The sequence below is a fragment of the Ctenopharyngodon idella genome, chromosome 3, assembly GCF_019924925.1.
Source record: "Ctenopharyngodon idella isolate HZGC_01 chromosome 3, HZGC01, whole genome shotgun sequence".
In the NCBI taxonomy this organism is placed as follows: Eukaryota; Metazoa; Chordata; class Actinopteri; order Cypriniformes; family Xenocyprididae; genus Ctenopharyngodon; species Ctenopharyngodon idella.
This window is the reverse complement of record NC_067222.1, coordinates 44,237,414-44,251,380: the sequence shown is the minus strand read 5'-3', so window position 1 is coordinate 44,251,380 and position 13,967 is coordinate 44,237,414. Positions and strand designations below refer to the sequence as shown.

At 40.0% G+C, this 13,967-nt stretch overlaps 1 protein-coding gene across 1 annotated transcript in view; it reads right to left on the bottom strand.

The window, feature by feature from the left end:
- Window positions 1–13,967, bottom strand: part of LOC127509266 (alpha-1,6-mannosylglycoprotein 6-beta-N-acetylglucosaminyltransferase B) — a 132,859-nt gene that overhangs the window by 11,795 nt on the left and 107,097 nt on the right. Inside the window, exons 11-12 of the mRNA XM_051887857.1 lie at window positions 7,409–7,539; window positions 69–224 (exon numbers count right to left, since the gene is read on the bottom strand). Of these exons, the coding sequence (XP_051743817.1) occupies window positions 69–224; window positions 7,409–7,539 (287 nt within the window). The remainder of the gene's footprint in view (window positions 1–68; window positions 225–7,408; window positions 7,540–13,967) is intronic.

Genomic DNA, 13,967 nt, shown 5'->3' with positions numbered 1-13,967 from the left:
TACTTTTAAAAGTAACTTTCTCCAACACTTATTATCAAACATTTAAAAGTACATCATGCTAACAGTACCTTAGCCTTTCTCAGAAGCTGCTGTAACTCCTGTTGGGGCAGTAATCCATGGTTCCTGACAAATGCTGGCACCTCTGGGGGACGCTGTGCCTCATAGTACACTGTCCCATGGATGTCCATGTAACGGTGTAAGATCGTCAGCAACTTCTCTTTACCCTGTATAAGCATAGGATGTGAGAAGATGAGAGTAAACTTTACACTGTACATTTCAATTTGTTAACTCTACTTGAATAAATCTCGCAAACTTTGAATCGGAAAATCTAGATTATCTATATATTCAAGTTTTAATAACTTGGCTTCTCGTGTCAGTATTAGTACAATAAAGACAGCAAATAAAATTGCTTTGCAATGGTCAGAGTCTTATTAATTTGTTTTGTTTTGCATGCTAAATGTTGATGTCTATGTGTGACTCAAGCAAGGTTGACTGCAAGATGGGGACTGCAAGAGGGATCAACCCCTTTAAATGTTTGATGTTTGACAATAGTAGTTTCAAGTTCCCAACCAAAGGGAACACTAATCACCATAATGGTGACAAACCATTTTAGGAAATCAATTTATGAAGTAAACTTATGTTATGTTCTTTTAAAATTTTCAGTTGTATTGACAATTCAATATTCAAGATGACTTTGGAAAATGAGCAAAGGCAACTAAGGAGAAAGATAACTGTAGAAGTGGAGGAAATTAGTGAAAAGTAAATTAAGAATTGTCCCACCTCAAAAACTCTTTTGCTTGACAAAATGATACTCAAACCAATCAAGTACTCTTAACTTGGGTTTTCTGAGGAACACAGGCATAGTATGTGAATAGTACAGATTTTACTTACTTTTTACAGTAGTAGGTTTTTACAATTGAGTTGGACGCAATTTGTTTGACATTAAGTAAAGATAAATAAAATGGGTTAGTTAGAACAACTGGCAGGTTTTACAGTGATAGAAAGACAACTGTGTCTCTTGATAACATCAAGCCCTCCTAGAAAGTCCCTACTTATGAGTTCTGAAAGTGTAATTACTATGTCATAAATACAGTGATTTTGGAATAAAATGAATACATTTGGCAATTTCTGAAAAAACGGCACAATGAAGTGCATTTTATGTGCACTGCGTTTAATTGTTGCTTTATTTCTATTTTTTTCATTGTATTTCCACTGAAAATAATGGGAATAAAGTTCAGTCGTGCAAGTCTGTTACCTGTTCTCTGTTTTCTGGCATGCTTTATAACTGTTCTTCATCAACAGTACACAAAATACATACAAATTGTATATTTAAAAAGTGGCTGGCTTCACAACTGACTTGAGATCAGCACCATGGACAGCGCACAAACAGAAGCACATGGATATAGAGTGGAGCAGCTGCTTACAATTACAGCATCACAGCAGAACCGCAACATCTAAAGAAGAGTGTATAACACATTTGCCTCTGACAAAAACAAAGAGCCTGATCTGATGTAGCCAGCATTTCAACAGAAATAAATTACTCTCCTGTTGTTGTTCAATAAGGGGCTCAGCAGGGCAAAACACTTAATTTCCCTCTGTTTGTATATACACTTTTTTCATTTGTGTTTGTGCATATTTGACCTCAATCACTGCACAATTTATGAATACAAAAACTAAATGGTATTTACACACTCATAGGATGATTGAGGAAAAAGATTTAAATAAATAATGCCAAAACACATCAGCATCCATTCATTATGCTAGCAAGATCTTATAGATCACATCTTGAATTACTTATGACTAAAGTCAATTTCACCATCATCTCCACTGTGAGATTATTGCATTTCATACATTAATACTGATTTGATGCTGTCAGAGTTTGAATTAGAAACATGCAATTAAAAGGAGCCATAGGCTCAGATTTTAAGTTTATTTTATTTTATTTATTTATTTTAGGTGGCTTATTAAAAATCAAGTTATATCCAAGAATAGTGATTAGATTTCTCTTCTCTTGAGAATATTGTTGTTTAGGTTATACTGCCTAACTATCAGTTCCTTATGTACAGGTATATGTAATCTAAAGGTAAGGTTTAATTTAGTTTAATATCTCAATATTGGATATTAAAGCAGCATAAAATTGATTCTGGATGTTGTATTCAGTCTGCATGAGTGCAACATGGTTTGACAAGTTTAAAAATAATAGAAAGAAAGAAAAGAAATGGTGAACAAGGCAGAGTTTTTTCCAATCTGGCCCTTGACCAGAGGTTTGACATCCCTTCTTTTGATGTTGCTATTTTAACATCAGAACAAAGAGAAAGACCATGTTCTCTGGACAATAATGAAAGTTCTCTTAGATGCACAGTTAAAGAGGGGTATGAATTATTTACTTATTTAAATCATTACTCCATTAATAATTCATACATCTCCTCAGGCAAGTGTTACACCTAATTTCTTATATCAAACCATTAAGAGTTTTGGAGGCAAGCACCTTCTCTTGAGAATTAAAACACATTTGGCCCTTTTCCTTGCGTAGCAAAAGAGCCTTGACTCTGCTTTTACAGCATAGTTCTTAAACAAAGTGTCTACAAGAGTTCAGAGTTTACTTTCTGGACATATATGACCAAATCATTCTTGTGTGAACCAAAATTGCTTTTTCTTTAAGCAGTAATGAACGTGAGATTGGAGAATAAGCGTAACAGATGATGTGCTATTTCAAACAATGGAGTGACATTCAGAAAATCAATGTAGGGCCTCATTAAGGTTCACATTAAAGATTTCTGTCTGTCTTTGGAAAAGTGTTGGTACGTTAATGACATCTCTGTATGGATCTCTGTATGAAAATGTTAGTTAAACAGCACTGAGGATAAAACATTGTCATATAAATCTTTAACAATCAATCAATTTAAATTAAACAAATTAAAGCTTATTTGTGAGTCAGCAAGTTGACTTACACGATTCATTCCAATGGCATTTTCAGAATCTAAATTGAATCTTCTCTTTTATAAAACATTTTAATGCATTTGATTATGCAGACATACTATGTGGTGCTTGGTAGGGCCACCATTTGGATCATGGGTCCCTTCACTGATGAACCAAACTGGAACATCAAAGGAAAAGGACCAACCTCAGGGCTCTGTGGAGTCTGAAGGATGGTCCGTAACCTCAGGGTTGGACTCCCCTGCTGACATTAACCAGGAAACTGGTAACATCTTAAAGGGATGCCATGGGGGAAGGGTGGCAACATGACAAATCACACATGCCACAGGAAAGAGATATAGAGCACATAAAACTTACTTTTCTCCCTTTAAACAATGCACAACCCCCCTAGCATAACCATACACATTCCCAGGGCATTTTTTTTTCTATTATCACTGTTTTGTTTATTGTATTTTATCTTGTATAATGTCATATGTATGCCGCATAAGCCACCACTGTTTAATGTAACCCAGTATGCGTTGTGTCTTGATTTAAAGAGGACCTATAATGACCTATAATGATGTAATATAAGTCTCTGGTGTCCCCAGAATGTCTCTGTGAAGTTTCAGCTCAAAATACCCCACAAAAGCTTGTTAAAGCTTGTTCCCCTATGTGGGTGTGAGCAAAGACATGCTGTTTTTGTGTGTGTCCCTTTAAATGCAAATGAGCTGCTGCTCCCGGCCCGCTTTCCAAAAGAGGGCGGAGCTTTAACAGCTCACGCTTCGGTTGCTCAACAACAACAAAGCTGGAGAATCTCACACAGCCAAAATGAGGATTGTCAGTAACGTGTTTCAGCCTTACATTGTTCAAACCGGAGTTGGACACTGATGGAGAGACTCAGGAAGAAGTTACAACTTTTAGAATGCTTCTGGACGTTTCTGAATGGTTAGTGGATAAATTTATGTAGTTGCTGTGTAGTTGATTCAACTCATCTACTAGCATGTGCCGTCATGTTAATCTTTTGTGCAAATCCAACACTGAAATTGACCTTCGTTTTGTGGAGCAGTCCGGCTTCTCTAAAGCAGCCCAACATAGCCTCGCCCCCTTTGTTGCGTGTTCTCAGGGGCAGGGTTTATGTAAATTTTAGGGTTAGTGATGTCACTAACCCAGGAAGAAGCTCGTTGTAGTCCCCACCAGCCGTTTGTTGTAGTCCTTAAACAGTGAACTCTTTAAAAGAAAATATCTCCCTTTGCATCGAACTTTGAGCGTTGAAATTTGCAGATTTTGTTTATGCTCTAACAGCAACATTACACATTAACTGCAGTTAAAAAAAGTGAAATCATAATCAACCACTCCTTTAAAATGATCCTCTTTTAATTTTCCTGGACATTGGTGTAGACCAGGGATGGGCAACTTCAGTCCTGGAGGGCCACTGTCTAGCAGAGTTTAGCTCCAACCCTGATAAAAATTCACTTGCCTGTAGCTTTCTAGTAATCCTGAAGACCTTGATTAGCTTGTTTATATGTGTTTGATTAGGCTTGGAGAAAAACTCAAAATCTTCATAACTTGCGCTATATTCCTGTTACAATAATCAAAGTTTAACAGCACTCAAATCCACTCTGATTATGTAAATAAGCTATTGCTCAAGACAAAAACTTTTTCATGCTCAAATTTATACCCTTGGATTGGCCGGTCCACCTTCAGAAGGCCACTATCTCAGTCAGTCCTGAAGGAGATAAGAAGGTCAGCCTCAACACCGCAGGACTTTGTCCAAGAGACCTCACCCAATATCTAGAGTCAAAATAACAATGCCAAAGTTCGTATTTCTTTGTTTTACCCTGGGAGAATCTGACGTAACATTCAACTTTACCTACTTCAATCAAGCATCACCATCTCTGGGAAAAACATTGAAAGACTTATCTAGGACTGCATCCAGACATTTGTTACATGACTTAGGGCAGTGCAAGCATCCACTGAGGTGTTAAGATAAGCTGTCAACCCCTTTAAATTAAAAAGTGATGCTTTTGCTCAGGGAGTGACTGACTCTTTCACTTTTATAATTCCATACTTCAGTTTCCATTGTTTCTTTTCCAGTTTCATTCATCCATTTCCACTCTGTTTACCTGTTTGTGTGTTTGTGTTTCGGATTAGCTATTTTGTGATCCGTAGAATAGTTAAGTAATTTTTTGTGTACATTCACCCTAATTTGATTCTGAGTTCACTGCTTACAGACAAAGTCACTAAACGATCTGATCTTGCTACATGCTCTGACACATTAGTACTGTAAGAAAGTTATTTCTATGGCCAGAAAAATAACATTTCTTAAGAGTAGATGATTACATGATTCCCTTTTGAGCTAACTGCTGCAACTACAAAGTTCACAATGTAAAACTACCTCCCCAATATATCCATTTATTGAACATGAGCTGAAAAACAGCTCATTAGTTGTGCTTCTAGTCATACTTATTAAAATTCAGTGTGTATTCCTCAAATCCTGCAACTTGAGTGATCAGACTTAGGATTTTCACCTGGTGTACGATAAACTGGGTGAACAAAATCCCATAGATTTCCCATAGAAGATCCCAGCCCAGAATATAATACAGTCAAATCTTCTGACTCTCTTTTTCAGAATCAGGATTGCCAGCTTCAGCAGAAGAAAACAGGAGACACTCACTTTCTTTTTAGGAAAATAAAGGACGCATATGTCTATTTGGGATTTAATTAAATCATTGTTGGCAACTAACTACATGGTAAACAAAACCTCAAGTGCTATAATTAAATATTGTCATATAACTTCATTGTCATAATGTCACATTTCGTAAAAAAATACAAATAAAAAATTAATTAAAAAATTAATTTTAATGCCATGCTAAAGTGTCACATACCATTACACAGACATCAACTTGGCTTCTACCTTGATAAATTAAAAGTTTAGGGTCTATTATATATATATATATATATATATATATATATATATATATATATATATATATATATATATATTTCTTTTCTTTTTTTTTTTTTTTTTAAGAAATTAATACTTTTAGACATTGAATTGATCAAAAGTGAGAGTAAAGGCATTTGTAACATTACAAAAGATTTCTATTTCAAATAAATGTTGTTATTTTTAAAACTATATTCATTAATCTTGAAAAATTCTGAAGCAGCACAGCTGTTTTCAACATTGATAATCAGAAATGTTTCTTGAGCATCAAATCAGCATATATTAAAATGATTTCTGAAGGATCATGTGACACTGAAGACTGGAGTAATGATGCTGAAAATTCAGCTTTGCCATCATATATTACATTTTAATATATATTCGAATAGAAAACGTTCTATTACACTGTAATAACATATTAATTAACATATATAACATATAACAATATTTTTACTGTATTTTTGATCAAATAAATTCAGCTGGCAGATGAGACTTCTTTCAAAAACATTAATGAATTATACTGACCACAAACTTTTCAAGTTCCAGGCCGGAAACTAACAATAACTCCCTGTTTTTTCCAGGTTCTCCATGACCGTGGGAACCTTGCTCATCCATAAATTGATGAGACGATTGTCACGCTCTGAGTTAGAGCTGTAAGTGATCCAAGACAGTCATCAAGAGACCGAAAAATAAATTAGAAAGGGAGGGAATGGAGCACAAGAGGAGATGATTGTCTTTCCAATCTCTAAGCGTACAGTTGTGGTTCTGGGCTGAGTGACACATGCACAATGAGAGCGAGTGGGCTGCCATTTGGCCTGGAGGGAACTGTCAGTGTTTAGGAACTCCACAGCGCCGATAGCTTTTAAATGGCAACCTGTCAAACAAACAGAAATGACAATGCACACCTCAAGCAGCACAGAGGCAGAGAGACACAATAACACGGCGCTGAAGAACGCAGCATTAAAAACGGCAGGAAAAAACGTTCAGGTTAAACGTGGAGACTTCATTTCTCAAAGACTCTGGGCTTTTCACGGCTCCTGGGGTGCATTTTGCTCTCATCAAAACCAATCTCTGCTCCCAAACGCCCAGCGGTTCGAACACGCTTTCTGATTAAAGTCTGCTACTTGTCAAGTTTTTATTTATTTATTTATTTATTTTATTGGCGGACGGGTGGGCGCATTTTCCTCTGGCGATGTTCACAGCCTGTCTCTCTTGATGCTGCAGAATGTTTGCTTTCATCCTGCTTTGAAGCGTGTTAAAGCAGCCTGATGTTATTTGCTGTCAGCACATCCAAACACCACTTTAGCGCAATCACTGTGCCCAACAAGCCATGATAGGAGCCAGGCAATCAATCTTTGTATGTTCTGACAGTTACACAGACTGAAAGCAAGTCTACAGTAGTGTTTTCAAATGCTGAGCAAATGCTGGCGGTCTGACACTATACTGTGTGACGGTAGAAATGTGTCAGAATCCTGCTAATTCTGAGGTTTCTGTTAACCATCTGGAAAACCTTTGCTTTGATTTGCTATTGTTGGATGCACACATTCTTACCTTCCACATATTGGCTTCTTTGCCGTAAACCACAGCCATGTTGTTGACTTTGTCTCTCTGTATGTTGAATCTTTCAGTCTGGTTTAGTTCCTCAGTCACAAAACCCATGAAGGAGTTATCAGGAGTGTGTGCTGGGGGGGAAAAAAATATAGTAGTTATAATTTCATAAATATAATTGTGTACAAGATCATTGCAATGCAATTTTCCAGACCAGTACATTCTTTTTGAATCAAAACTTAAATGCTACAGAGAGAAGCAGCAAACAGAATTGTTTAGAGAGTGTCCATAAAATTTCAGTTGTTTTCCTAAATGTGAGGTCGTAAGCAGGATTTAGAATAGTGCGCAACTGTCGGGTTCTGGAAGTAAAAACTCCATTCATTTTCTCTATAGGAAAATTATTTCTGTCAGGACCACCATTGATAATTGCATAGAGTTTGTATTGGCGGTATGGTTCTGTTCTGGGCAAGAACTTCCTGCGCATCCATGCAGCCTTTCATGGATAAGAGCAGGGAGAGCAGCAATAACCCCCCTAGGGTAAACAGAACAGAACCAACATATGCAGATATAATTAATGTCAATAATTTAACATGTACACATATTTCAAGAATTAGTTTGATTCAGGGGAATCATAAGGCCAATCCTGACTGAGGAGAGGAGGAGCTGGGGATGGAGGAGGGTAATTAGCTCCTGAGAAATGCAATAGTTGCTGATAATACTGATAAGCTTATATATGGATGCTGTGATAGGCGTAGTATTCCTATAGGTAGACGTGAGTCACCTGGGAGTCAGCTGATGCGAGCTTGACTGACGTGACCTGCCAGGACTGACGCTAAAGCTGGATTTTTTTAATTATAACTAAAGACAACCTTACTATGAGCTACGAGGTTGTTAATCAATGGTATTCAGCCTGCATTATTTCAAATAATCGCGTTTAACATTGGAATTTGTGGTGAAAAACTACATTACCCATGATTCTGTACAGACAATTACACCAATCAGAAAGTCGAAACAAGCAAAATACACTAAAAGATCTCAGCTCTGCCCATTCTCATAAAGCACTGCGAATGACGTAATCGAGTTGATCATATGAATTGCTCATGCACACAACATATGGGCTATTTCTAGAAACATTAGATGATATTAAAGGGGACCTATTATGCAAAATTCACTTTTGCATGGTGTTTGGACATACATGTGTCTTGGCAGTGTGTGTACACAACCACCCTATAATGATAAAAATCCAATCACTCCTTTTTTTATCCCAATAAATCATAAGCAGTGTCTCAGAACAAGCCGTTTCCAGATCCCTGGCAGTGTGACGTCACATTAGCCACAGGCCCCGCCCACGAATGTTGACAAACACTGCCGTTTTAACATAGAACTGCCCTGAACGAGTTCACAGCCAGTTGTACAGTCCTCCATTGCTGCACTGACGAGAACGTCTCCCAAGCATTTTAGGTGTTCTGTAGCTGGATGGATTAATCCACATAGCTCTCTCCATTTACTCCCGAAATCTGAGCCGCTGAAGACGAGGTGGGTTAATTTTGTTTTCGAAGAAAATGCTCCATCAACTCTACCGAAATTCGTTTATGTCTGCGCGAATCATTTCACACCGGACTTCTTTGTGAATGAATGTCAATACTAAGGGACAATACAAAACAGAGGTTGTGCTAAAAATTTGTTACACAAGGATAGATCAGTAAACTGTTCATGATCCAGCTTACAGTCTCCTAAATGAGACTGAATACGGCAGTAATGAAGGTGAGAGCACTTTATTACAGTTCATCGGAGTTGATTTATGGATATAAAGTTTACCAGTTTATTAAGCACCACCCGAAAAGGCATAAGGTCTTTATATATTTGTTTACTGTTAGTTGTAAGGAGTGTTTCTGTGTAATTTGCTGTGTATGTTGATGATAATGCAAGGGAGAGAGAGAGAGAGAGTTTATGGATAATATTTTAATGCACACTTGCACTGTGTTTTATTAAGCTCTTACAGTGATTTTCTAGAGTGACGGATGCTTCATCTTTTGTGTGAAGTACAATAAACATCAAAACTCATTGGTAAAGTCAAACGGGGTCCGGTACAACAGGCTTGTACTAATATAGTAGATAAAAACATCTCCATGCATCATATATTCGCAGTTTCTGACATTACAATGCGTCCTGACTGACTCCTGACACCGGGTATCAGCTCTTGAAGCTCCGCCCTCTTAGGCCGAGCACAGCAGCTCATTTGCATTTAAAGGGCATACACTGAGATGACTGCTAATTATTTTGACTGCATTGAACTTTCAGTTCAGAAAAAAAAAAAAAAAAAAAGCCTAATTAGAGGGAGAAAAAAATCCCTCTACAGTAAAGATATTTTACTGAAAATTCATCTTTGTTATGTGTTAAATTTCTGTCATTCCCATACAAATTCTAATTCATCATCCTGTGGGGAATCTGGCCAATTCAATTCAAATTCACACTCGCGAACCGAAAGGGAACAAATTGTTAAATTCTGAATTTTGGCCAACGCTGTGTTCTGTTAATATATTTAAATGAGGAGCAGTGCCTCAGACTGACTAGATGCAGATTTGTGCATATGCTGCACAGACACAAACCCTCTCCAGCTCTGAGAACATCTGCTGCTCTTCTCCTGCTTACAGATGCTCTGTGCCTATAGCATCTGCTGCCCAAGACACAAAACACTCACCCAAACATGCTCACTGTTCTTATTTTCTGCACTGTAATTACTAAACGTCTTTTATATTACAGCCTGATAAATACATAAGAGAAGCTACTCACCATTTTGATGAACAAGTACATAAAATATAACACAAAAAACTTAATGTACATAACTGATAAATAAATAAATAAATAAAAATAAACCGTTATTTAAAGGAAAAATAATCAAATGTGAAGTGACACACAGGGAATTCTGGGAATGTCAATTTACGTTTTTTCAATGTAAATTATAAGATGACGTTCTTTTTCCACTTCCAAAAACTGTAAACCTAACAGTATTTTACTGTAAATTTACATGAAATAAAAAAGTTCCATTAGATTTTACTGTGTATAGTAAAGAAACTTACTGTTACCCAACTAACAGGTTTTTACCATGGCATATTTACAGTCTTTTACCATTAAAATTTTTTTGGTAACACTTTTTTTACAACGTCCGTTACACATATTACATGTAGTTACTGTAGTAATAACTATAAATTATGTATAATTACATGCGACTAACCCTAAACCAAACCTTAATTCTAATCCTATAGTAAGTATGTAGTAAAAGTATGTAGTTAATTGTTATTACTCAGTACTTAAATATTTAAAGGGTTAGTTCACCAAAAAATGAAAATTCTGTCATTTATTACTCACGCTCATGCCGTTCCACACCCGTAAGACCTTCGTTAATCTTCGGAACGCAAATTGAGATATTTTTGTTTAAATCCGATACCTAGGCCTACATAGGGAGCAATGACATTTCCTCTCTCAAGATCCATAAAGGTACTAAAAACATATTTAAATCAGTTCATGTGAGTACAGTGGTTCAATATTAATATTATAAAGCGACGAGAATATTTTTGGTGCGCCAAAAAAAAACAAAATAATGAATTATTTAGTGATGGCCGTTTTCAAAACACTGCTTCAGGAAGCTTCGGAGCATAATGAATCAGCGTGTGGAATCAGCAGTTCGGAGCGCCAAAGTCACGTGATTTCAGCAGTTTGGCAGTTTGACACGCGATCCGAAGCATGATTCGACACGCTGATTCATTACGCTCCGAATCTTCCTGAAGCAGGGTTTTGAAATCGGCCATCACTAAGTAAGTCGTTATTTTTTTTTTTTTTTGGTGCACCAAAAATATTCTCGTCACTTTATAATATTAATATTGAACCACTTGTACTCACATGAAGTGTATTAAATATGTTTTTAGTACCTTTATGGATCTTGAGAGAGGAAATGTCATTGCTGGCTATGCAGGCCTCACAGAGCCGTCGGATTTAAACAAAAATATCTTAATTTGTGTTCCGAAGATCAACGAAGGTCTTACGGGTGTAAAACGGCACGAGGGTGAGTAATTAATGACAAAATTTTCATTTTTGGGTGAACTAACCCTTTAATTACACTGTAACATGGACACCTTAAAATAAAGTGTAACCTCAAAATAGAGACTTTCAACACTGAACTGCAAAATGCCATTATTGTCTTTTTTTAGAGCTGCCTTACAGCAGAATTTAATTGTTTGCATCATTGATCGTTATTTACTTTTTGTTTATCACTGTAAAACTGCTTTGAAACAATCGTCTCGGTTACAAAGGTAACCCTCGTTCCCTGAAGGAGGGAACGGAGACGTACGTCGGACAGACCGACGAATAGTAATCTCGCTAGAGAGGCCAATCTACTTCGAGTGTAACTACAACGAGCCAGTGCACATTGGCATGCAATCATATGCATCAGCTGCTCGCCTCGCAGCGCGGGTATATAATGAGCAGCAGGTGCGTTGCATCTTCAGGTTTTTGCTGAGGAGCCGAACCGGATAAGCGGCAGCATCAGCGGGGTACAGCGACTGTGGCGACGGGACGTACGTCTCCGTTCCCTCCTTCAGGGAACGAGGGTTACCTTTGTAACCGAGACGTTCCCATTCAGTCGGTCACGTTCGACGTACGTCGGACAGACCGACGAATAGGAATCCCTACCAAAGCGCCACAGGGGCTGCCCTCTTCCAGCGCTCTGTGTAAGCCACCTGAACCCCCTTGCCTACGGACGGTGGGACAGGGCTAACACAGAGAGTGTCGATCACTGCTGTTCCCCAAAACCCATTCAGTGAGACTGTGGATAACGCTGGGAAAGCGTACCCTTCCGCTGGGAAGGGAACGCTGCGGAAGCCACATCCTTCCCGAAGGAGTTAAGTGGAGAAGTACATATGGACTAACCCGTAGGCTGTACTACATATGGAAGAACTGGGGTGACTCCAACTCGATGAGAGGTGGGTTCTCCCAGAGGGAAAGACACGGGCTTCGTTTAGGAGCAACCGTGGAACTAGACATATGGGATCCCAGTAGGGTCACACATATGGTACCCAGCCTAAACCCGGTTCAAGGATACAACGGAGTATAGGCCTAGCGCCAGACGCTCCGCCACGTCGGCTGCCGAAGGGAGATCGGAGGACTCAACAGGGTCTGCCTTGTAGGGACTCTCTGGAGAAAAAAGCGCATGTAAGCGCAGCAAGCCGACACTAAGCCGGGGCCTCTCCGTGCCTCTGACCTGAGGTGAGAACACGGGAGGAGACCGGCTCGACACGAAGGCTATAGAATCTAGCGAACGTGTTAGGTGTCGCCCAGCCCGCAGCTCTACAGATGTCTGTTAGCGAGGCGCCACGAGCCAGCGCCCAGGAAGATGCGATGCCTCTCGTGGAGTGCGCATGCAACCTGAGCGGGCAGGGCACGCCCTGAGCTTGGTAAGCCAGGGCGATGGCATCCACTATCCAGTGGGCCATCCTCTGCTTGGAGACAGCCTTTCCCTTCTGCTGGCCTCCGTAACAGACAAAGAGCTGGTCTGAGGTCCTGAAGCTTTGAGTTCTGTCTATGTACAGTCGCAAAGCGCGAACTGGACAGAGCAAAGCCAGGGCTGGGTCTGCCTCCTCCGAGGGCAGCGCTTGCAGGCTCACTACCTGGTCCCTGAAGGGAGTGGTAGGAACCTTGGGCACATAGCCAGGCCGGGGTCTCAGTACCACATGGCCGTCACCCGGCCCAAACTCCAGGCACGATTCGTCGACCGAAAAAGACTGCAGGTCCCCTACCCTCTTGATGGAGGCCAATGCAACCAGCAGCAAAGTCTTCATAGACAGAATCTTTAAGTCTGCTGATTGCAAGGGCTCAAAGGGAGCAATCTGAAGTGCTCTCAGCACCAGAGCAAGGTCCCAAGAGGGTATGGAGGGAGGACGAGGAGGATTTAACCGCCTCGCCCCCCTAAGGAACCTGACGACCAGGTCGTGCTGACCAACAGATTTGCCATCTATGTGGTCATGATATGCGGAGATAGCAGCAGTATGGACTTTGAGGGTGGAGGGGGACAGCCTACGCTCCAACCCCTGCTGCAAGAAGGAAAGCACGACACCGATCGAGCATCTTCGGGGGTCCTCTCGACGAGAAGAACACCACTCGACGAACAGGTTCCACTTCAAGGCGTCAGCCCGTCTCGTAGACGTAGCATGTGCCGAAGCGATGGTGTTAAGTACCTCGGGGGGTAAGTCACCTAGAACCTCCGCGTCCCGTCCAGGGACCAGACATGGAGTTTCCAGAGGTCTGGACGCGGGTGCCAGAGAGTGCCCCGTCTCTGAGAAAGAAGGTCCTTCCTCAGAGGAATGGGCCAGGGAGGGGCTGTCGCGAGGAGTGAGAGTTCTGGGAACCAGGTCCGGTTGGGCCAATAGGGCGCAACTAGCAGAACCTGCTCCTCGTCCTCCCTGACTTTGCACAGGGTCTGTGCAAGTAGGCTCACTGGGGGAAACGCATATTTGCGAAGGCCCCGGGGCCAGCTGTGCGCCAGTGCATCTGTTCCGAGTGTTCCCCC